Here is a 26,212-nt window from a genome sequence, read left to right as displayed (position 1 = left end):
TCTCATTGTGTTGCAGATGTGGGGGCTAGGAGGTGTTGAAAATCCACAGCTGTTGCGGTGCACTCCTGCCATAAATTTGACAGGGTTGGGGTACAAAGGCCGGGAAGTGGTTGGGACCCATATAGAGTTGGGACCCCGCCAGTTTCTGTGGAGCTTCGTTTGAGTGGAACCTCTGACAGCTCAAAACAGGATCTCACATGCAAGGAGAAGGGGACTGCCAAACTGGTAGTGTTCTGAAAATGCTTCCATTTTTCTTCATACATCCCAGTATTAACTGTAAGTCAGGAAATGGAAGGGAGGGAGGAACTCAAGAAAATTACAATCACCAGGGAAGTGGTACTGAACAAATTGTTGGAGCTGCGGGCTGACAAGTCCCCGGGTCCTGATGGACTTCATCCGAGGGTGTTAAAAGAAGTGGCTAGTGAGATAATTGATGCGTTAGTTTTAATTTTCCAAAATTCCCTAGATTGGGGGAAGGTTCCATTAGATTGGAAAATAGGGAATGTAACTCCTTTATTCAGAAAGGGAGCGAGACAGAAAGCAGGACACTACAGGCCAGTTAGCTTAACATCTATCTTAGGGAAAATGTTAGAAGCTATTATTAAAGACGTTATAGCAGGGCATTTAGAAAAATTCAAGGTAACCAGGCAGAGTCATCATGATTTTGTGAAAGGGAAATCATGTTTAACCAATTTATTGGAGTTCTTTGAGGGAGTTACATATGCTGTGGATAAAGGGGAATGGGTGGATGTATTGTACTTAGATTTCCAGAAGGAAATTTTGTTGCCACATCAAAGGTGCCACATCAAAGGTTATTGCAGAAAATAGAAACTCATGGTGTAGAGGATAACATTTTGGCATGGATAGAAGATTGGCTAGCTAACAGGAAACAGAAATTAGGCATAAATGGGTAATTTTCTGGTTGGCAGGATGTAACGAGTGGTGTGCCACAGGTATCTGTGCTGGGACCTCAACTTTTTACAATTTATATAAATGACTTAGATGAATAGACCGAAGGTATGGTTGCTAAATTTGCTGATGACACAAAGATAGGTAGGCAAGTAACTTGTGAATAGGACATAAGGGGGCTACAAAGGGATATAGATAGGTTAAGTGAGTGGGCAAAGACCTGGCAAATGGAGAATAATGTGGCAAAATGTGAAATTATCCACTTTGGCGGGAAGAATAAAAAATAAATTGGTGGGAGATTGCAGAGCTCTGAGATGCTGCGGGATCTGGGTGTACTAGTACATGAATCACAAAAGGTTAGTATGCAGGTACAGCACGTAATTAGGAAAGCTGATAGAATGTTATCGTTTATCGTGAGGGTAATTGAATACAAAAGTAGAGAGGTTATGCTTCAGCTATACAGGGCATTGGTAAGACCACATCTGGAGTACTGTGTACAGTACTGGTCTCCTTATTTACGGAAGGATGCAAATGCGTTGGAGGCAGTACAGAGAAGGTTTACTAGACTAATACCTGGAATGGGTAGCCTGTCTATGAGGAAAGATTGGACAGGCTAGGCTTGTATCTGCTGTAATTTAGAAGAGTAAGAGGTGACTTGATTGAAACATATAAGATCCTGAGGGGCCTTGACAGGGTGGATGTGGAAAGACTGTTTCCCCTTGTGGGAAAATCTAGAACTAGGGGTCACTGTTTAAAAATAAGGGGTCACCCATTTAAGACAGAGATGAGGAGAAATTTTTCCCAACAGAGGGTCGTGAGTCTTTGGAATTCTCTTCCTCAAAAGGCAGTGGAACCAGAGTCTTTGAATATTTTTAAGGCAGAGGTAGATAGATTCTTGATAAGCAAGGGGGTGGAAGGTTATCGGGGGTAGGTGGAAATGTGGAGTAATCAGTTCAGCTATGAACTTATTGAATGGCGGAGCAGGCTCGAGGGGCCGCATGGCCTACTTCTGCTCCTAATTTGTCTATTCGTATATTCGTACGTACGTGTGTTAAAACTGAAAAGATTCCATGGATGTATTTTTTTTTACCAAGTTCACCGACAGGACTTGAGATGTGATTTGAAAGCCACCTGTGCTGGAGGCCACCTGTCATTTGGGCTCAGTAAACAGCAGAACCCTTGGTGACCTGGGGAAAATGTTTACAGAGAAGCCACATGTCAAGGTTTATGGAGGTCAGGAGGTCGACTCTCTGTTTGTGGTTTAACATTGTTTTCAGTTTTAGTTGGAGTATTGAAGACAGTTGGTATTTTCCTGCGAGGGAAAAAGAAATCACCCAGCTCACCTCCTTCTCTACCTTTATGAAGAAATACTGCCAAAATTCAGTGTGGGACAGCAAAAATCCATGGTGCCGTATAGCTCCTCAGAAGCTGGAAAAAATCCAATGATTCAAGTGTGTGCTGGTGCAAAAACCTTGATGCCACATTTCTCCTCGAAAGCCTACCAGAATAATTCTGCTTCTGAAAATGATCCTAGTGATGTCTCTGTATACCCGGATGCCAGACCAAAAAAGAAACAACTGACTTCCTTCCATATCTTGTTTTATCATCAAGAATTAGAAAGCATTTGGCCAAAGTAGTTTTTTTTGTCTTTTTTTGTAACAGACCTCTGCAGAGTGAATTTCTGTATTTTTTTTCCAGTGTGTGTGTGAGTGTAATTGGGGAATATTTAAAAAGGGAACTTTCATATTTTTAAATCGGTGTGTTAATGCTTTGCTTCCATTACTGGTTAAGTCTTGTTTTATAATAAACTGATAAATGTGTTGTTTATTAAAGAAACCTGGTTGGTGTATTTTATTCTGGGATAAAGAGTAGAATCTATGATTGACCATAGTGGTAACTGAGTAAACATTTAAATACATGTTGAGACCTGTGGAAAAGTGGAACTAGAAAAGACAGTGCACTCCTCCCGCCTTGGTCGTAACAATACGCAGTTAAAGGAGGCATATTGATCACTGCATCAGCTATGTGAGGCACACATTCCTCATCCAAAAACTTTAATCAAAGATTGAGTAGAATGGGCCTATATACCTGAGTTTAGAAAAATGAGAGATGATCTCATTGAAACTTATAAACTGTTTAGAGGGTTTGACAGGGTAGATGTTGAGAAGCTGTTTCCCCTGGCTGCAGAGTCTAGAACTAGGGATCATAGTCTCAGGATAAGGGGTCGGCCATATAGGACTGAGATGAGGAGAAATTTCTTCGCTCAGAAGCTTGTCAATCTTTGGAATTCTCTACCCCAGAGAACTGTGAATGCTTAATCAATGAGTCTATTCAAGACTGAGATCAATAAATTCTTAGGCACTACGGAAATCAAGAAATATGGGGATTGGGCAGGAAAGTGGAAGTGATGTAGAAGTTCAGCCATAATCTTATTGAACTGCGAAGCAGGCTCAAGGGGCTGAATGGTCAACTCCTGCTCCTATTTCTTATGCCTGAAGGGCAGAACTCTGAATGGATACTATTCAATTAAGGAAAAACCTACTTTTGTTTGCTATGCTTGTAGTTGGATTATAGCCAGCATTGCAAGGGCAGGATTTATTGCCAATCCATAGTTGTCCCGAGGGCATTTGGAGTCAACCACAAAGTGTGGGACTGGAATCATGTGTAGAGTAGACCCGGTAAATGTGGCAGGTCCCTTCCCTGAAGGTCATCACAACAATCCAGCAGGTTGCATGGTCACTTTCCCGATGCCAGCCCATAAATCATCAGATCTATTTGAATTCAATATCCGAACTTGCCATGGTGACATTTGAACTCATGACTTGCTAGCCCACCAGCCTATTGTATCCTTTTCACCCAGGTGAATCCTTTTTATTCTTTATTCTGCACCTTCCACACACCCAAGTAATATAAATTTAAGAGGGGATATTCCACTGTGTTGGAGTCATTAAGCCAGTTTATAGGACAGATCTGCCAAAACCATTCTCGCTTACTATGGTCAAAAGGAGGCAGTAAAGTGCAGTAACTGTGCGAGGATATCTGTGTGTGGCAACCTAGATGATGCTATCGATTGGCACCTTCCTGAAAAATGCCCAGGAAGCAGCTGTGTATTGAGTGCAATAACCCTTAACCTCACTTCCGGGGCTTCTTCCCTGCAAGATTGTAGTAATGTAATCATATACTCAGTCATTCTATTGGCGATTTACTGCTTTGTTACTGGGTTTCTTGTACCAAAGGGAACAATTAACTAGGTTGAAACTGCCTGCATGGCTCTGTGTGAGGGATCCAAGTCTAGAGATTACTGTGAGTAGTCTTAACGAAGATCCGTTTAACCCATTATGAGCAATTTAATCTCTTTATTTTAAATGGGTTAGCTCGTCAGCTAAAATGGTGCAGAAAGGAATTTAACAGAAATTATTAAATGAATTGTAAAATTTCAGTACCAGTTATTTCGAGGCACAAATATACTGCGGGAATGTGGTATAATGTCCTCCTTGAGCCACTACGTAAAAGTCCAGGGCTAATCCCAAATTGATCCTTACATATCGGGAAAAGGAAAGCACTGCCAAAGGGCCACCGGCTGGGCATGGTTCATTTGAAGTGGTCACATTAAAAAAAAAAGATACTTTCTCATACTAAGCGCAAAGTTCTTAAACCAATTCATTCCAAATTCAAGATTGTCACTGTTGCATCTCCTGGGAATATTTAAATACTTTGGGGAAGGACATCGTACTGAAATTTACTGTGGCCTTTGGGATCCCAGGCCCTTGCACTTGCTGGCAGTGGGACCAGCTTGGTGATTTTATCGGCAGCGACCTCCTGTTTGGCGGCCTCCGGCCCCACTATCCAATTAAGGACGGTAGGCGGGATGTAGATGCTGCCAGCCCAATCAGAAGGTAACTTTGAAGCCTCAGCAGCCACAATGGGAGAGGTGGGCACTGCTGAGGCAGTTCGGAGACCTTGGGCATTTCCAGGTAAGTAAATTAAAAATAAAAAATTCAGGGGACCGAGAGTCAGAGTGGGAAATCCCTCCGGGGGGATCATTGGGGCTGCAGGAGCTTCCTTCCCTATCTATGGCCCCCTCATTGGGCCATGGGGCCTCTAACTCCAGTTGGGCTGCCGAGGGGAGGCTGCCTCCCCATACGGTGGGGGTGGGCTGCTCCACCAATGGCAAAATGCCAGCGGCCCCACTTAATGGCCCCTAATTGGAGCCTCAAGTGCTTCAATTGGCTGCCTGCCTTTGTGGGGCGGGCAGCTGATCCAGCATGCAGCCCGCCTCTTGGAATCTTCCCCAGCAGTGGGACTGCGTCAGGGAGATGTTCCGACACAGCTTCCCAGCATTTCACCGGTTCCCCCCCAACCCCAACCTCTGATTCCGCCACTCAGGGGCTGGGAAAATCCAACCCAATAACTTCAAATGGAAAGATGACAGATTTAAGCTGCTTCACTTGCCGGTGCTTGATTTAACTGAATTCAGATGTCTGGAAGGCTTTGTATATTATATAGTGGGAAAACAGTATATGTCAAAACTATCTTTATTTTCCTATTCAACCCATTCTGATTTCCAGTAGCCTTAAGTGTGTGCAGATGCACAAATCAACTGGTGCCAAAGCCCTGATCCCATTGATCATTGGAAGAAGGAAATTTGGTGAGGCCCGTGTCAGTCAGATTGGAAAGTGTGCAGGGCAGCTTCCTGGAAGGATCCGAGGATATTGGATCTACTTTCCTATTGTAAACCAATTTGTCAGTTTGAGCAGCTCACAAACTCTGTAGAAAATCAGCAACTCTTGCTTAGGAAAGTAAATACCTGTAAAACATTTGAGGACAAAATGATGTGAAGAGTTCACTGACCTCTCAGCACAGTATATATATTACCGACTGCTTAACAGCTGAGGGCCTGAACAACTAGTTTCAACACAAAACTCTGTTGACTTGCAAAACATGTTAAATGGCTAAATCAAAAATGATGTACCTGAACATTCTTCATTGAATCCTTCCTCTGAAGCCTGCCTTGCATCTGGCATTCCCGTAGCCATAATGTAATCTCTGTCGGGGAGAAAATAAAAGAATTATAGAGGCCAGAATTGACGGAACAAAGATCTCAGGGGGTTGTAGGAGGTTTCAGAGATAGGGAAGGGGTGAGGCCAGGGAGGGATTTGAAAACAAATATTTGTTGCATCTCATGCACAGCTAAGTGACGGAAAACTGGAAAAGAACCACACAACCTAAAGGGATTTTTATCAGGAAGATGTTTCTGTCTCTCCCACAGACAGACAGACCTTTATAATATTCCCTTGATTGTTAACGGCTGTTCTGTGTCCCATGATTTCACCAGCAGAAAAAATATAATTTTATTACTGAACATTACTGAATTCTAAATATAAACAGCTGATCCAGTCATAAAGTTTTTCCAGCAAATACTTTGGTATGTGACTAGTGTAAATCTAATTTGCTCCCCTCCCCCTTACACTCTTTTTCTCTCCTCCCAACCACCCACTCACTCACTGAGCTGGGACAATTGAACCATCTACAAAGCCAACATTCTATGCTGAGTGTCCATGCTGTTAAAGAATGTATTTTCCAGTGGAGGGGGAAAACACCTCTCATCCCTCCCCCACAGCATGCCCCACTCCCCTGTCCACTTTTCCTCCCTTTTCCAAATGATCCAACTCAAACTCACATCTAAGGAAAGCATCCATCAAGAACGGGATTCAAATTTTCACAAGAAGATTTGCATTTACATAGCAACTTTCATGACCTCAGGATGTCCCAAATCACTTTTACAGCCAAAGAAGTACTTCTGATGTGCAGTCACTGCTGTAATGTAGGAAACGCAGCAATCAATTTCTGCACAGCAATCTCCCACAAGCAGCAATGTAATACTGAGCAGACAATCTGCTTTTTTAGTGATTTTGGTTGAGGGATAAATATTGACCCAGGACACTCAGAAGAACTCCCCTGCTCAACTTAGAAATAGTGCCATGGGATCTTTTATGCCCATCTGGGGACAGCAGACAGGGCCTCAATTGAATATCAGTTCAGAAAAACAGCACCTCTGATAGTGCAGGACTCCCTCAGTGCTGCACTGAAGTATCAACCTAAATTTTGTGCTCGGGTCACTGGAAAGGGATTTGAACCCACAACCTTCAGATTCAGAGGCGATAGTGCTACTAGTTAAATCACAGCTGACACTTTTGTGTCACTGATGTGGAGCTCAGTTCTCCAACAAGGTATCTCTTGGGTAGTACTTCAACTTTTCAGTCCTTTACAGTCCGACAGGAAAGCAACATTATTGGTTCTCATTCCTAAGTATTATTATCTAATCGATTTAATAAATAGAGGTGTTAAATGCTAATATAAGTAACTGGAGCAAAATATAATCAAATAGTTCGACTGATGTTTCCAGATTTTTTTCGAGCAATTTAGGTGTACAAAATATGAATTGCAATCTAACAAGTACTTTGTCAGCCCAATGTGCAATACTTGTTTGAGACATAGGACTGAAAATTGGTAATAAAAACAGAAAATGCTGGAAATGCTCAGCTAGTTTGGCAGCATCTGTGGAGAGAGAAACAGACTTAGAGAGTTAGATAATTCTAATGAAAGATCATGGACCTGAAATGTTAGCTCTCCCCACGCAGTGGTTCGCACCGCAGCCTCACAGCTCGAGGGACCCGGGTTCTATTCTGGGTACTGCCTGTGAGGAGCCTGCAAGTTCTCTCTGTGACCGTGTGGGTTTTTGCCGGGTGCTCCGGTTTCCTCCCACAGCCAAAGACGTGCAAGTTGATAGGCAAATTGGCCATTGTAAATTGCCCCTAGTGTAGGTAGGTGGTAGGGAATATGGGATTACTGTAGGGTTAGTATAAATGGGTGGTTGTTGGTCGGCACAGACTCGGTGGGCCGAAGGGCCTGTTTCAGTGCTGTAACTCTAAATAAAAATAAATGTTGCCAGATTTGCAGAGCAGTTCCAGCATTTTCTGTTTTTATTTCAGATTTCCATCATTGGCAGTATTTTGCTTTTGGCTAAATATTAGTTATGACCCGTTCTTGGGCTTAGAGGTCATGGTTCATGACCTGCCTGCACCCATTGCCATTGAGGCAGGCAGCACACAAACTTGGTGCTACCTCCTCAATTAACTGATTGTAATGTTGGTCCAAGAGGGGCCAACGCCACCAGCTGCCTGAGTGCTCAGCAGGAGGCCGAGCAGTATGTGCTCATGGTGCAGAGAGCCTGCTCCTTTTAAAGACAGTCTGTCCCTCTTAAAGGGAAGCTGCAACGAATCACAGGAGGCTGCTGCTGAATGCTATTACTGCAATTCTAAAAAAGGAAAACGGAACACTGGCGCAATTTTTAAAGCGCTACCAGACCTTCAGTTACAGTTAATGTAATAAAGTGATAGGATTTACAATAAATTAAAACAAAGTTTTATTCACACTTCCAATTCCCTCTCCCACCCCTCCCAATGAATAATCCATTTATTATTTGTCCCCTGCCTCCAAAAAAGTAAATTTTCGATCACAACCTTTCCCCCCCGAAATGTCTTTCCTTTAACTTTAAACCCCTTCTCACCATTCCCTCAACCAATCGTGTTTGTTTTTGCTGGTCACCCCCACCCCCACCACCCCCCCCCCCCCCCCGCCCCCTGCACTGAGAAACATACCTCCTTCCCGCTTCTCACAGGTGTTGCGCCTCATTTCCCTGAATGGGAATTCGAAGGTGCTGCAGTGACAGCCACCGGGATCAAGATCATTAATGCAGGTAAGTAAATTTATTTGAATATTTAAATTACGGCCCTGTCACTGAGTGGCAGGGGGGCTGCCATGAGGCTTCATCGCTGCTCACAAGATCGGGACGGGCCCTTCTGGCGTCAAGCTCCGTGGCGGGCTTCATCTAGGACAATCTTCATGCCCCCCTGCCACGGATCCCCACATCGAGGCCCCTATAAAATCCAGCCCAGTACCTCTGACAGTACAGCACTCCCTCTGTATGACACTGTAGTGCCAGCCTAGATTGTGTGCACAAGTCTCTGGAGTGAGGTTTGAACCCACAACTTTCTGACTCAGAGGTGAAAATGCTACTCACTGAGCGATGGCTGAAACTTAGAGATTGCAGAAATACATCTCAATAGCTCTGACAAACCAATTTGTGCTTTTAAAACTCTCTAATGCTAGTGTATCAATTAAGATTGGTCAGCCAAATATAATTATGGTGAAAGTCCCTTAACTGTGTAAAGATTTAATTTTTTCCCCCACATAGTATTAACCCGAAGTTCTGTTTGCTATCTATTTTTCTAACAAAATCACGAAAACAGATCATCTGGTCCTTGTCTCATTGCTGCATCTGGAAGCTTGCTGAGTGCCAAAATGGTCACTGCATTTCTTCCAATAGTGATTACCCTCGAAAAGGTCCTCAATTGGCTGTAAAGTGCTTTAAGACATCCTGAGATCATGAAAGCCGCTATATAAATGCAAGTTCCTTCTCTTTTACGTTGCTAAAACAAGTTAGCCCATGCGGAATTCTGTTAATATAAGGATCATAGGAAATTCAGCCCCTCAAACCCGTTCCACCATTCAATTAGATCTAGGCTGATCTGCACCTCAGCTCCATTTACTTGATACCCTTACTTAACAAAATATCAATCACGGGGCTGGATTTTACCTTAGTTGGATGAACCCGCTTCCGCCTAGCCCAGGGATCCGTCCCACATTTTTACGCCTTTCACGTCCCCAGCACACCCGCTTGCCATGGGTAAAATACCCATGCAGGTGGGTAAAGCCCTTAAGTGGCCGTTAAGTGGCCACTTAAGGGCCCCCACCGCCCGACCGCCGTAAAGTTGACCGAAGGTGGGAGCGGGGCGGGTAGGCCAGCCGGAGCCTCCTGCTCAATTTTACGCCACCCCCACACCACCATCCGACTTGCTGGGGCAGCGTAAAATTCAGCCCTCGGTCTTTGAAAACTGTCCCTACATCCACAGCCTTTTGGGTGAGAGTGTCCTACATGTCTCCTAATCTTTGGTGGAAAAAGAACTTCCTGATTTCACTCCTTGTCCTCGCTCTAATTTGAATATTATGCTCCTTTACTCTGGATTTCCCCACCAGAGGAATTAGTTATATTGACTCCATCAATTTGTTTTATCATTTTAAACAACTGTATTAGATCACCCCTCAATCTTTTATATGCCACGTTTCCTACATTACAACAGTGACTACAGTTCAAAAAGTACTTCATTGCCTATAAGGTGCTTTGGGATGTTGTGAAATGTGCTATATAGATGCTGTGCACGTGCAGTGAGGAGTGAAAGAGGGGAAGAGAACAGGGTAAAAATAATTTCCAGACAGGGATACTCACCTACCAAAATAAAGGAAGTTTGGAGAAATTGCAACCATTCCTCGATGCAGTGGAATGAGGAATGTTAGCAATGTAAAAATATTTAGTTTTCTGAAGTTTCCCTCAAATTCCAGATACTTTCAGACCTCTGAAGCCTCTTGATGTACAGCACATTATTGCTTTCAACGCTGACCATGTTATTCTGCCGAGTAGCTTCTGCAATGTGATTAATTAGGCTCCACTTGCTCCCCTCAGTGAGGGATTTTGTGCTTGGAGAACCTTCACTTTGCAATTAATCACTCCCAAGGTTATCAGAAGTTGGGATTGAGGTTTTCTTTGTTGCTTGGACTGTGTGCCCTATCTTTCTGTTATTATTCATGATACCATCGTTCTTTCTAAGTATCAGAAGAGTGGAAGCAACATATCATTTGTGACACTGATATTGCTTTTCTTTATTTCTTCCAGTATTCTCCCCTTCCCACCCTCATCTGCACCTCCCACCCACCCCCAACCCCCACCGTAGACAGTCTGCAGCATAGCTTCACAGCTGACAGTCCTCTGGTACTTAAGTGACCAGCTTGTTCTGAGTGAATGCAGGCATTGGGAGTGTCTCAGTCAAACGGGATTCTGTCCTCACTGATTTCTGCATACACAGACATTACTGTAGGGGTGGTCATTTTGTTTACCATCAGCATCCCCCACCACCCCCAACCGTCTCCGAGGGCAGAATAAAATTCAGCCCAGAGTGTTAAAGAGCAGGAACTGATAGAGTTGAGGAGGAGCAACTGATAAAGTTGAAGAGGAGGAATGGATAGAGTGAAGAGCAAGAGCTGATAGAGTTGAGGACCAGGGATTTAATCTGGTATATCATTGATCTTCACTAATCTCTATAGGCCAACAGCACACTAACTCTGAAAGGAACTCGCTTTTGGCCCGATTATGATAAAAAGTGATCTTTTAGGATCTTTTAGGACATCTTTCACATCCTCAGGTTGTCCCCGAATGCTTCACATCCAATGAGTTGCTTTTGAAGGATAGTTACTGTGTTAATGTAAGTAAATGCATCAATTTGTGCACTGCAAGCTCCCTCAAACAGCAATGGGATATATGACTAGCTGATTTGTTTAAATATTGGAAAGACTCTCCTGCCCTTCTTCAAATACCCCAATCAAAATTTTTTATGTTGACTTGAGCAGGAAGATAGTACCTTGTTTTAACATCCATCTGAAAGACAGCACTTCTGACAATACAGCACTCCCTCAGAACTGCACTAATGTATCAGCCTAGATGATATGTTCAAGTCTCAGGACAGAGTTTGCTTCCATGACTGCCTGATTTGGAGCTAAGAGTGCTACCACTGAGCCAAGCTACTTGTATTTAAAATGTGGTGATGACTTGGATGTTTGGGGAGTTAGGCAATATTTCCAGAACAGCTCACTCTGAGAACTGTCTGAGTTGTTGCTTATCTGGAGGAACTCAACAGCAATGGCAATAGCTTGCACTAATACAGTGCCTTTAACATAGTAAAACATCCCAAAGCACTTTACAGAAATGTAATAAAAACAAAAATTGACACCAAGCCAAAGGAGACATTAGGAAAGGTGACCAAAGGGTTGGTCAAAGAGATAGGTTTTAAGCAGCATCATAAAAGAACAGAGAGGTAGAGGCAGAGAGGTATAGGGAATTCCAGAGCTTAGCAGATAACTGGCTAAAGGCACGGTCATCAACGAAGTGGGGAATGCACAAGAGGCCTGAGTTTGTGAGGCTCATGTAGCATCTCAGAACCTTCAACATCAGTGGGAATGTAGAATGGTTGGTAGCAGATCGGTCAACCGTTATACACGCTGAGGTAGGCATATATCATGTGGTCAATCCTCTTTCGTCCACTTCACACCTCTCACAAAGTTGTGTTCCACCCATTAAAGCTGTTTCACGATGGTCCCTCACCCTGCATTTTTTTTCAGCTCCAATCAAATGCTCATAGTTTGGGGTGGTGGGGGTTTGCAAATATGATCAATAACAATAACAATATAGTTGATAAGCCACGCACTATCCTGACTTGAAAATATATCGGCTGTTCCTTCATCGTTGTTGGGTCAAAATCCTGGAACTTTCTCCCTAACAGCACTGTGGGTGTACCTACACCACATGGACTGCAGTGGTTCAAAAAGGCAGCTCACCACCACCTTCTAAAAGGCAATTAGGGATGGGCAACAAATGCTGGACTTGCCAGCGATGCTCACAACCCAAGAACAAATTTTTAAAAACTGAATCATATTCTCATTTGAAGCCTGGTAATATGTCTCCTGAGGCATGTCAGCAGATGACAACAGTATTGGCGCAAGTCTATGAAAAAATATATATCTTACAAAAATATAGGAAGACCAAATGAAATTTACTGAGAAATATTTACTGTGAGTGATACGAGGTTGTAAGCTGAACATGTCAATATGAGATTCCTTTGCCACAATTCTAACTCTTTTTGTTTTAAGTGAGTTAAACCCTTCAGCAAAATAGCATAAAAAGGAATGTCATATAAATGTGTTAAACATTCGATCAGTATTATTGCCAACAGTAATTCTGAGGATACATAGCACAACATGAAGGAAGCACATTTTTCAATGATGTTGTGATGGGTGCTAACGTGTTGCTTTTTGCTCTGATGGGAGTTCACATATTATTGCAGTTATGCTGCAGATATGCCATTGTTGAAACTTTTATATATAAACCAATATAGAAAGAAAAAGAATTAAATAACTAGCATGTGCCAGTTTGGAACTACATCAACAAAAACAACTCTTGTATATTCACAAGAAATGCTGGAAATACTCAGCAGGTCTGGCAACATCTGTGGAATGAGAAGCAGAGTTAATGTTTCAGGTCAGTGACCCTTCATCAGAACTCTGATCAGGATTCTGATGAAGGGTCACTGACCTGAAACGTTAACTCTGCTTCTCTCTCCACAATGCTGCCCGAAATGATGAGTATTTCTAGTATTTTTGTTTTTATTTCAGATTTCCAGCATCTGCAGTATTTTGCTTTTATCTTGTATATTCACAGTTGATTGAAACTCAATTACTCATTCAGTAGTTTAATTAACATGCAGAAATATTTATTATTTGATAACCAACAATAGGAAAGAACTTGCATTTATATAGCACCTTTCATTTTCTCAGATGTCCCAAAGTGTTTGATAGCCAATGAAGTTTTTTTTTGAAGTGTAGCTACTGCTGTAATGTGGGAAACGAGGCAGTCAATTTGCACAGAGCAAGATCCCATAGGCAATAAGATTCTGATCAGATAATCTGACTTAGTAATGTTGGTCAAGGGATAAATAGTAACCCCAGTTGAGGAATTAACTAGCATTATCTGTCCAGGGCAGCAGCACCACCTTGGTTGAAAAACTGAACTATTTTCAGTTCTGCAGCTGTTTCTAAAGAAGTCTGTGCACATCATGACAGTACTATTAAATGTGCAAACTAAACTCTTTAATGAGTGGTTATAATGCATTACAGACAGAATTTGATTCTTATCCTGTCAGTCATGAGAGACAGAGATTACTTTAATTTCTGATTCATATAAAAAATATAATTTTTGTAAATAAACCATCCAAATAATTTATACCTTGAAATCTAACCACTTGTGCACACAGCAGATAGACCCAAACATAATTTCCACAATTTTAGACATAATACACGCAACAGAATTGTACTACATTCTCATTGTGGGATAATAGATGCATACATTTAATTCTTTATGTGAAATTTGTGCCTCCACTAATTTAGCTATAGCATTAACAGTTAAGGATAAGTCAATTCATTATTCCACGCAAAGCAAATAAGGTACCTCTTATTTTGCAGTGATCATTTTAAGGCTGCAAGATTCATTGCAGACCATTCTGATATGAAATCCTCATTGACTCCTGTGAAAAAATAGTTTCTGCTTTTCGAAAAAAATACATTTAAACTTGTTTTACAGATGCATCAGCAGGCAGCTTGGGGAGGAGACAGGTTGCAAGTATTATATAATGGGATATGCAATCTGTATAACAGATGGCAACTCTTAATGACTGAATGCAGCCATGCTGTAGAATCATACATAAAATCTGTAAACTTGAAAGCAGAGAGACTGATTAGCTGGTTTGCAAACAACCTGGATTTTCATATTTCAGGGAGTTATCATCAGCATATTTCAGACTTTCAGTAAATGCAGATATTATTCCACAGTGCGAATGCAGTTGCACATAATGGGCTAAATTTTTACCACAAAGGTGGAAACAGGATGCAGGTTTGTCTTCGGGTGAGAAACCTGCTTCTGGGGGAATCTGATTAAAGTTAAGATTTTCAAGTGGGTAAGCCCTTAAATGACATGGAGATAGGTTCCCTGTCCACTTAAGGGTGGCAGGCAGGCTCTCAAAGCTGCGGGGGTGGGGGGAAATCAGAGGTCTTCCAGCTTCAGAGAAGCACCTATCTGCAGTACCAGGTAAGTCACTGGGAGGGCGCCTCAACAAGAAGGTGCCCTCTCAGGCACTTTTTAAAAACTTTAAATAAAAAACAGAAAAACAACAGGCCACCACTGCGGGGTGGGGGAACCCCTCTACAGGGTGCTCTTTGGCTGTATCCCAGCCTAGGAGCACTGGCACCACAGTCTGCTACTGGGTGCCCACCTCCAGACAGTTAATCTGCCCCGTTGCATTGGGAAACTGGAGGTTGACTGGGAAATTGCAGGCAGCCTCCTCAACTTATCTGTAACAAGGCTCTTAATGAGCCTACATGCCTGCTCACCTTGTGGGGGCGGGCGGTCTCCCTGGGCCCCAAACTTGTCTTCCCCTAAAATGGTCGGTGCTGGGAACGACATGCCGATCAACACCAGTATTTTTGAGGCCCCCCCGACTCCATTCCTGAATTTGGGACGGGTCCCAAAAATTTAGCCCAATATGTCTGGAATTGTGGAAATGATACTTGGATCATCTGGCATGTGCACAACAGTGAATATATTTATTTTTCACAGCTGAGGAACAATTGCATTATTTATTGATGGAATGATTTATTTGAAAAAGTATTTATATTTATGGCAAGGAATAGAAAAGACGGTATAAAGAATGATCTTCACTCAATAACATGTTTTGAGAGGCTTCGAGATTTGAAATGCAGTCCAACAGAAAAGGATGTTCTTGTGATGAATATCATGAGAGGACTGGGAATCCTAAAAACAGACATTTGTGTAGGTTTAATTATTGAACCATTTCAAGTAGGTTTTAGTCCAACAAAGAGGATCTGTTCCATCAAATACCCTGCAAAGGTAATCAAAATTAATATTGTCTCTTAGCCATCATAAGCAGCACCTAAAATAGTAACTGATTTTTGTTGCCTGTTTTAAAAATTAAAATATTTCTTCAAAAACCACTAAACCAGCTTCATTTATCCCTGAGCATTGTCACATGCAGGAAGAAAGAAGATGAAGAACCAAACCCAGTAAGAAATTCTTAGCTGAAACATAATGCAAGTGAAGAATATATAATGCGATCGCCTGCATGCACTGGCATCAAGCTGAAGTAATGCAGTATTGGCAGTCATGTAGAACAATGCTGAATTCTAATCAATAAAGCCAGGGCACATCATATGCAAACAACAAGCTAAATCATAAATGGATCAATTGCTCTATGTTAGACGAAATAAGGTGATTACAGATGTGAGATAAATCTAAGCATACTATCAAGTTGTTTGACAGAAAGATTAGCTAGACGGAGCAAATCCATTTGGAAGCAACATTCAAATGATTGACCGATTATGCCATGTGTATAATAAAGATGCCTGTAATATCGTGGGTTTCTCCATCTAAATGTTGGACAGGTACTGCCAGAATAGCACCAACTACATTGACTCTCTCACCCTCCCAGCAGTTAATGAAACAACAGCAATCTAACACATGAGCGATGGGTTTGAGAGGCTTGTATATATGTGGAGAATTTGCAGTCAGAATTACTCCTTCATTTCCTGTCATGCTATTGTAACTATTCTTGGTTTATTTAAAAGTTGAATAATTAGAATATGCTTCAGGAATCATAGAATCATAGAGGATTACAACATAGAAGGAGGCCATTCAGCCAGTCAAGTCCACACTGGCTCTCTGTAGAGCAATCCAATCAGTCCCATTCCCTTGCTCTATCCCCATAGCTCTACAAGATTATTTTCCTCATTTGCCCATCCAATTTCCTTCTGAAATCATTCATCATCTCCTCTTCTACCACCCTCGTAGGCAGCGAGTTCCAGGTCATTAACACTGGCTGTGTCAAGGTTCTTCCTCACCATCCTCCTGTATCTCGTCCAAAACCTTAAACATGTGTCCCCGAGTCCTTTTGGTCAATACTGCTATTTATGAAGCCCAAGGTTCCATATGTTTTGCTAACTACTCTCTCAATATGTCCTGCCACCTTCAAAGATCTACACACATGAACCCCCATGTCCCTCTGTCCCTGCATGCTCTTTAGAACTGTGCCATTTCATCTATATTGCCTCACCCTATCCCTTCTACCAAAATGTATCACCTCACACATCTCTGTCTTAAACTCTATCTGCCAAATGTCTGCCCATTCTGCTACCCTAGCAATGTACTGTTGTAGTCAATTAATTTCATCCTCACTGTCTGCCACACCTCCAAGTTTGAGATCATTGGCAAATTTTAAACATTATATATATCAAAAAAAGCAGTGGTGCTAGCACTGAACCTTGGGGAACACGACTGTCTACCATCCTCCAGTCTGAAAAACAACCATTTACCACAACTTGCTGTTTTCTGTCATTAAGCCAATTTTTTATCCAAGCTGGCACGGACCCTCCTATTACACGAGCCTCAAATTTGTTAGCAGCCTTTAATATGTTACTTGGTCAAATGCTTTCTTAAAATTCATATAGACAACATCCATCACATTCCCTTCATCAACCTTCTCTGTTACTTCATCAAAAAATTCAAGTAGATTAGTCAAGCACGATCTGCCTTTTACAAATCTATTCTCGCTGTCCTTCATTAGCTCAAACCTTTCTAAGTGCTTGTTGATTTTTTAAAACCTTACCAACTACTGGTGTTAAACTGACTGGCCTGTCGTTATTAGGAATATCCTGACACCATTTCTTGAATAAGGGTGTCACATTTGCCACTCTCCAATCCTCTAGCACCTCCATCTAGGGAAGATTGGAAGATTATGGCAAGCCCTTCCACTATTTCCACTCCCATTTCCTTTAGCATCATCCGGATCAGGTGACTTATCCACTCTAAGCATAACCAACCTTTCCATTACGACTTTCCTATCAATTTTCACCCCATCCATTTCCTCTACCGTCTCCACTTCTACCAATATTTTGTCAGCATCCTCCTCCTTAGTAAACACCAACACAAAGTACTCATTAAGTATTCTATCCTTGCCTGCACCTCCAAGCATATAGCGCCCTTTTTGTTTCGAATAGGGCCATCCTACCTCTTACTACCCGTTTACTATTTACATGTCAATAGAAGATTTTTGGGTTGCCTTCTTTGTTAATTGCCATTCTATTCTCATATTCTCTTATTGACCATCTTATTTTCCTCTTCACCTCCTCTTTCAACTTATTGTATTTGGCCTGGTTCTCACTTGAAGAATTCACCTGCCATGCATCATATACCCTCTTTTTTGTTTCAACATATTCTCCATCTCCCTTGTCATCTAAGGAGCCTTATTTTTGGTTCCCCTACCTTTCTCCCTTGTTGGAATGTACCTAGCCCGTACCTGAAACATCTCCTCCTTAAAGATCACCCATTGTTCCATTACAGTTTTTCCTGTCAATCTTTGGCTCCATTCTACCCTGGCAAGTTCCCCTCTCACCCCATGCAAGTTAGCCCTCTTCCAATTTAGAAGTTTACTTTAAAATTGTTCGTTGCTTTTCTCCATTGCTAATCTAATCCTTCTTATACAACGATCACTCTTATCAAGTGTTCTGCCATGTGTTAAAATATGGATATTGTTATGATGGTGCTTCTATATTTTTTGTTAGGTTTTTTTTGAGGACTCATGTATTTTAAAGTTATGGACATTGTTTTATTTGGGAAAACACAAAAGGATTCCATGGGCATTTTTTTCACTGGGGTCATTGAAAGGACACTGCTAGTGCAATGCAATATTATTGCCTTGCCAAACATACTTAGTGCTAAAGATTTACTTCTGTCTTAGTTTTAGTAGACATCAAGCTCTAAATATTTGTCTCCCTGGGCCAATTAGTTTAATCTGTCTTCAGTTAACAAAACTGTGATGCTGGAGCAAACACTAATATTACAGGAGCAAAGCTTGTTTGAACATTAGGACTATGTAATATGAACCCCAATGTATTAAAAACAGTGCCATCTCGATAGAACTAACTGCAAGCTCAACATTGTACAAAATGGATGACGAGAGAAATTAACGCAGAAGTAAGGAAGAAAAATAATTACTGGGGCCAACTTTCCTGGGGTGTGGGAGAGTTCAGATCACTGGTGCGTTGGGGGTGGGGGGGGGGGCACAGGAATTTTGAATGCAACCCATAATCACCGGGTTTCTGCCCCATGCAATCTATAGTCCAAATTGTGAGAGGGATGGAGTGAAGCAAAGGAGTCTTCCACCTGCCCTCATTGAGTCAGTTGCCAGCTTTTGCGTGTATTCACAGACTGAGATTATATAATGACATCCATATTTGGCCTAAGACAACTGATCTAAGAGGAACGATTATCAGTGAAAAAGATCGATTACATGAAATGGATATGTTGCTTTCTCTTTAAGCACACATTTAAAATACTAACCATACCTTCTCGGTCAATCTTTTAAAACGGAGATGGTGGACATTGCTGGCAAGGACAGTATTTATTACCCATCCCTAGTTGCCCCTGAGCAGGTGGTGGTGGCCCTTTATCCTGAACCATTGCAATCCGTGTGGTGAAAGTGTTCCAACAATGCTGTTAGGTAGGTAACTTCAGGACTTTGGCCCAATGATGATGAGGTAAGATGATATATGTCCAAGTTAGGATATGGTTTGTGACTTGGAGGGGGAGCTTGGAATTGACGGCGTTCCCATCAAAGGCTTCATTGGAGCAGTACGTACGAGGACAATGTTTTCCCACATGTCCACTATCCCTGCCCCGACTATTTAGATGATGCCTTTCCCCCAATTTGGAAAGGAGTCACCTTCAAGGGACAGTAGCAGCTGGAAATCCCATCCTGCAGCACTTTTTAAAAATATTTATTCATTTGTGGGATGTAGGCATTGCTGACTAGGCCAGCATTTACTACCCATCCCTAATTATGCTTGAACTGAGTGTCGAGCTAGGCCATTTCGGAGGGCATTTAAGAGTCCACCACAATGCTGTGGGTCTGGAGTCACATGTAGGCCAGACCAGGTAAGGACAGCAGATTTCCTTTCCTAGAGGACATCAATGAACCAGATGGGTTTTTACGATAATCAACAATGGTTTCATGGTCACCATTAGACGAGCTTTTTAATTCCAGATTTATTAACTGAATTCAAATTCTATCATCTGCCATTGTGGGATAAGCCTGGGCTCTGGATTACTAATCTAGTGACATTCCTACTACGCCACCGCCTCTTCTACCACCGTGGAGTTTCGGGCCCATTATATCAAGTCGGCAGGGATAGAGGAGGGAAAACAACAGGGAAAGAATAAACTAAAATGTTCAAATGGGTTAAAAAGTCTAAAGGGTGCAGAAAAGGCACAAGAGGGGAATATAGTAAAGGACATTAAACACAAATTAATTTTTCAGTGTCACAATAGTTAAAGTGATAGAAATGGTTAGATGTCTAATGAATAAATGAAGAATAGCCATAGGTTATACATTGGCTCCCGGCCTGGCAATGATTCAGTTTTAAACTTCTCACCCTTGTTTTCAAATCCATCCATGGCCTTGCCCTATCTCTAACCTTCTCCACTCCTGCAAGCCTCCCAAGATCTCTGCCCTCCTCCATTTCCAGCCTCATGTGCATCCTCAATTTTAATCATTCCACCAGTGGCAGCTGTGTCTCCAGCTGCATAGACTCCAAACTCTAGAATTCCCTCACAAAGCCACTCCACCTCTCTACTTCTTTCTCCTTTAAGATGGTTCTTAAAACCTACTTGTTTAATCATCTTCCCAAATATCTCCTTATGTGGTTCAGTGCCACCTAAGAAGGCCACAGTTTAACATCTCATCTGAAAGGCAGCACATCTGACAGTGCAGCACACCCTCACTACTACACTGGAGTGTTAGCTGCAATGATGTACTGAAGTTTCTGGAGTTTAACTTGAACCCTCAACTTTCAGGTCCTATCCATTAAGCCACACTGTCACCAATGAATGGGCTACGTATGATTTAGCAACAGGTGGTTATTAACTTGGTAAATTCATATTTTTGATTTTGAAGTACAGAATTAATACACCAAACCATTCATGACTTGGTGTTGTTGTTCACAAGTGAACCCTGGGATTGTTGGGTTTTGTTTAATTAACATTCGTGCTTCACGCAAGAAACTGAAACAGAGAAAATACAGTTTTACATTTCCCATTTGAACCAAATGTGCTTCCAAAAATCACAGGAGTTGTGAGTGTTGGCAAAACTGTGAGTGCTGCTACTCATGGAGACTCCCATACATAAAATAATCAACTTGCCACATGCAAAATGTTTAAGCCTCCACATAAATTACAAGGCACCTTAATATATAAAAATCCAGACTTACCTTCATGAAAATTCAAAGCCGTCCCATATACAAAAATCTACAGAACCCATATACAGTAAACTAAAGACCCCCCAAATGCAATTATAGGTTAAAAGAATTATTTGTTATTTGCTTTTCCAGTGGCTCCGTGGCATGTTCTAAGGGTCGGACTCTGGGTTTGTGCTCAGTTAGTCAACGTTAGCCTGGCCAGTCGAAGAGGCGCTTCACTTGGACTGGGGAGAAGAATGTCAGAGAGAGTTTCCACTTTGACCACTATCTAGTGACCAATGCTAGAGTCATTTCTGTGTGGACCTCTGTTGATGATGGGATCCAGGCGTGGCAGTGATCTCCTTTGGTTAACCAGCCTGTCAATGCTCACGTTTAAAGATTAGTCACCTGGCATGATCATCTGGGTAACTTGTTCCTGTGAAACTGTATCACAACCAGGAGTCAATGCCTTAAGAAGGGGACAGAAAATTGCTAGCAGATAAATGAAGAGGAAAAAAAAATCATTGAATTATTTCAATCTACTCATTGTAGATAAGCAATTCAAAAAAAACAACTGCTGTTCAGGTTCCGATACCATGTTAATTTTATACAGTATTGCAAGTTTCATTGGTTACGACAACAACTTGCATTTATGTGGTACTTTTAACATAAAAAAGACATCTTGTATATGCAGGAAAAATAGACTCTGAGCAGGAAGGGAATGATTAGAAGGGTGATCAAAAGCTTGTTTTTTTAAATTCATTCACAGGATGTGGGTGTCACTAGTATGTATTTCCCATCACTAGTTGCCTTTGAGAAGGTGGTGGTGAACTGCCTTCTTGAACTGCTGCAATCTGTGTGGATTCTACTTATTCTTTAGCAGTTTTATACAAGTGAGTAGCTTGCTGCAGCATTTCAGAGGGCAGTTAAGAGTCAACCACATTGCTGTGGGTCTGAAATCATCTATAGGTCAGACTGGGTAAGGATGGCAGGTTTCCTTCCCTAAAGGGCATTAGTGAAACAGATGGATTTTATGACAATCCCGTAGATACAGGGTCACCATTACTGATACTAGCTTTTTGATTCCAGATTTATTTAACTAATTGAATTTAAATTCCCCAACTGTCATGGTGAGCTGTGAACTCGGGTCTCTGGATTACTAGTCCAGTAATACAATCACTATGCTGTTGTAACCATGAGATTAAAGAAATGGGTTAAAGAGATGGGTTTTGAAAAGATTTGTAAAGGAGGAGAGATAGGTGAAGAAATTTAGGGAATGAATACCAGAGAGTCGGGCCCAGGCAGCTTAAGGCTCTGTCATCCTGGATGGGGACTAGAGGAAAGGATGCATAAAAGGCTAGAGTCAGGGTTTCTCAAAGGAAGTGTGGGGGGGTGGGGGGTGGATATAGGGCTGGAGGAGATTGCAAGGATACACCGAAATGAGGCTATGGAGCAATTTAAAGACAATAAACAAAGATTTAAAATTTAATGCACTATGAGATGGGTAGCCAATGTACAGCAACAAGATGGGCGAGCAAGACTTAGTTTGGGATATGCAGCAGAATCTTGGACAAGTTGGAGTTAATGGAAAGTGGAGGAACTAATTGAGCCTGTGAACATGTTTGCTAACTGATTCAGTCTGTAAACAGTAGACCGCTTGACAGACAACTTGCAGACAGTCATGAAAAACTAGCATTTGGTCTGCTCTTGAACATGTCACATTAGCTACAGTGTTGTCAGAGATATCAGTACACTGCCAGGAATCTCAATTTGTGCTTAATCAGTTGGTCTGGGCACATTACCATTTTGAACAACTATAGTAAAATCAAATAAATAAAAGTTAATCAAAACAAAACAATGTGAGAGTATAATGCCTGATTATGTTAAGTGTTTGCTTCCTGATTTAGTCTGTAAATAATATGCTTCTTGGGTTAGTCTGAATGATACAGTTCCCAATTTACTCTGTGAACAGTATATTTGCTGAGTTAGTCTGTAAGCAGAGTCCTATGTTTACGGGATTTTCTTTGATCATTCTTACCTTGGATTATTTTTGCTTTTGTATCTTAGATCACTATTATGTGTGAGTCTCTACTTTCAAAAGCTAAGTAAGCCTTTGGTAACAAAACCAGGGAAACAAACAGCGAATGCTGCCCGGTAACTGCTTTGGCTACTTGCCTTATCCAGCGCCCCCTTAAGAATTAACTCAAGTTTTGGAAAGCAGCAGAGCATTACCTCAAACCTTGGTTTAAATATCAAGAAATGTAGTTCATAAAAGATAAGCAAGCAAATGCATAGTGTTAGTTGTGATTTAGTGGGTTGAACTCGTATCTTACCTAATTCGTATGTTCATATTAGCGGGTAGACACGAAGTAGAGTTAAGGCCGCAATCAGATCAGCCATGAACTTATCAAATGGCACAGCAGGGTCAAGGGGCTGAATGACCTACTCCTGCTCCTAATTTGTACGTTCGTATTTGAGCCTAAAGATAGTAGCATAAAGCCACTGCAGAGACTTAAGCATAAAATCTCAGCTGAAGGACTGCTGCATTCTTTGACTTGCCATTTTTAGATCAGAAGTTAAACCAAGGCCCCCATCTGCCCTCTCAGGTGGATGCAAAAGATTCCATGGCACTATTCCGACAAAGAGCAGGGGAGTTAGCCTTGGTGCCCTGGCCAATATTTCTCCCTCAATCAACACCCCAACAGATTATCTGGTCATTATCACTTTGCTGTTTGTAGGATCTTGCTGTGTGTAAATTAGCTGCTGCATTACAAAAGTGACTACACTTTGAAATAGTTAATTGGCTGTAAAGCACTTTGGACTTCGTGTGGTCTTGAAAGGCGCCGTATAAATGCAAGTAAATAAAAGCAAAATACTGCGGATGCTGGAAATCTGAAATAAAAACAAGAAATGCTGGAAATACTAGGCAGGTCTGGCAGCATCTGTGGAGAGAGAAGCAGAGTTAACATTTCAGGTCAGTGACCCTTCTTCAGAACTGGCAAATATTAGAAATGTAAAAGGTAATAAGCAAGTAAAGCGGGGGTGGGACAAGAGATTCACATCTCTGTCCTGGGATTGCTTCAGTGTTCCAGGGAACATCAACGCAAGCTCGAGGAACAGCATCTCATTTACCAATTAGGCACACTACAGCCTGCCAGACTGAACATTGAGTTCAATAATTTCAGAGCATGATGGGCCCCCCATTTTACTTTTATTTTTAGTTATTTTTTTTCTTTTTCCTTTTTTTATATTTTTTTTGTGTTAATTTTATTTTATTTCATCTTAGTTTGTTCAGTTTGCTTTTTTTCATGTTTGTACTTGCGGCTGTTCAATTTTCAGTCTGTTAACACCCTATCTGTACTAATGCTTTGTCTTTCAACACACCATTAACATATTGTTTGCCTTTGCTCCACAGCCTTCTGGTCAGCTATTTTGTGACATTTACCAAGCTACACCTTCTCCTTTGTTATCTCTTGCCCCACTCCCGCTTTACTTGCTTATAACCTTTTACATTTCTAATATTTGCCAGTTCTGATGAAGGGTCACTGGCCTGAAACGTTAACTCTGCTTCTCTCTCCACAGATGCTACCAGACCTGCTGAGTATTTCCAGCATTTCTTATTATTATATAAATGCAAGTGTCTCTTTTTTATTGCATATTTTAGTCTTAATCAATTATTATTAAAAGATTAAGCCAATTGCTATCCTAAACCCTGGGACAAACACCTTTGCAGTTCTAAAGATTGTTTTAATCATTATTTGCATAAAATATGATTCTCTATAACTATTGATGGACTCCTAGGAATTTCCTGCAAATATTTATACACTTCTGGGAATACACTGTAAACACTGATGCACTCCTGGAGGTGATTGTCTGTAGATATTGATACACTCCTGAGGATTCCCTATAAATATTTCACACTCTTGGGGACTCCCTGTAAATACTGATACAATCCTGAGATCCTCTCTAAGTATTGACACACTCTTGTGGATTCCCTGTAAATACTGATCCTGGGGATCCCTTGTGAATATTGATGTACTCCTAGGAATCCCCGGTAAATATTTACACACAGTTGTCCTAGCTCCTGAAAGACATTATTATCAATGCTTTAATTAATGAACAATAACAGTACTATACTTAAGAATCAACAAATACAGAAAAATACAGAAATCCAATGGTAGGCCAGTAGGAATCTAAAGACCTTTCCATGACCAGTTTATTGACTCGTTTGGATGAAGAAACCACCCATGCCTCTGCCTTTCATATAAGCAAGAACAAAGTATTTTATTGGTGGATGAAGAGAGTGGATGTCAATGGGGAGATTTAGTTCAATGGTAGGAAAATTGGGTGGGTTTCTTTATAAGCACACACTCCGATACATCTGATTTTCCAATGTTCCGTGCATCTAGAGGATCCAATGCAAACCAATGAAAATCTCCCCTTTTACATCATGTATGATTCCACTTAGCTATTTAATAGAAAAGAACTGGGGCAGTATAAATTAACGTCTATTAACGGCAGGCTTCCCAGATATATGTACCAATTTTTACAAGCGCTCAGTATTTGTGATTTATCTACGATTTACTTCTTGTCTCCCATCCCCTGTTCCCTGCATACCACCCCAACTCCCAGCCCAGCCTCTGCCTGCACTCCCACACATATTATGCATTCGTGTAATCTCATTCATTTCAACGTGTGGAAAAAAATTAGCTGGCAGCTTTTGTCGTGAACCTTGGCAGTACCACTTAACTCGGAGGGCGCTCGAGCACTGTGGAATTAAATCACTACTCTGGGCTCTCCTGCCTCCAGGTGATCACCTCTCACCCTTCAAGTGGCCCAGACAAAACTAGAAACCAGTTTATCTTCAGTCTCCCATTGGATATTGGCCATAGCTCAATGGGTAGCACTCTTGTTTCTCTGTCAGACAGTTGTGGGTTTGCAGCCCTAGTCCAGAAACTTGAGAATCCAGTTTAGACACTGTTGGAGGGGTCATGCTGTTCAACTCAGGCACCATCTGCCCTCTCAGATAGATGTAAAAGATCCCATGGCACTATTTTTAAAGAAGAGTTCTACACAGTGGCATGGCCAATGTTTGTTCCTCACCCAACATCACTAAAACAGATTACCTGGTCAATATCGCTTTGCTGTTTGTGGGAGCCTGCTGTGTGTAAATTGGCTGCTGCAATTCTTACAATTACCACAGCGACTACACTTCAAAGGTATTTAACTAACTGTAGAGCACTTTGGGACATTCTGAGGTCATCCAAGGCTCTGTACA

The 26,212-nt window shown here is 41.6% G+C and overlaps 1 protein-coding gene across 4 annotated transcripts in view; it reads right to left on the bottom strand.

Annotated features, from left to right (window-relative positions):
- The window catches only part of zgc:66433 (uncharacterized protein LOC321250 homolog), a 207,884-nt gene that overhangs the window by 98,694 nt on the left and 82,978 nt on the right, over positions 1 to 26,212 (bottom strand). For all 4 annotated transcript variants that reach the window (XM_068047120.1, XM_068047119.1, XM_068047121.1 and 1 more), the window contains one exon: positions 5,882 to 5,955. In XM_068047120.1, the coding sequence (XP_067903221.1) occupies positions 5,882 to 5,945 (64 nt within the window). In that variant the 5' untranslated portion in view covers positions 5,946 to 5,955. The remainder of the gene's footprint in view (positions 1 to 5,881; positions 5,956 to 26,212) is intronic.

This window comes from Heterodontus francisci, chromosome 15, assembly GCF_036365525.1.
Source record: "Heterodontus francisci isolate sHetFra1 chromosome 15, sHetFra1.hap1, whole genome shotgun sequence".
NCBI classification, from domain to species: domain Eukaryota; kingdom Metazoa; phylum Chordata; class Chondrichthyes; order Heterodontiformes; family Heterodontidae; genus Heterodontus; species Heterodontus francisci.
The sequence above is the reverse complement of the archived record's forward strand: the minus strand, read 5'-3'. Positions and strand labels throughout refer to the sequence as shown.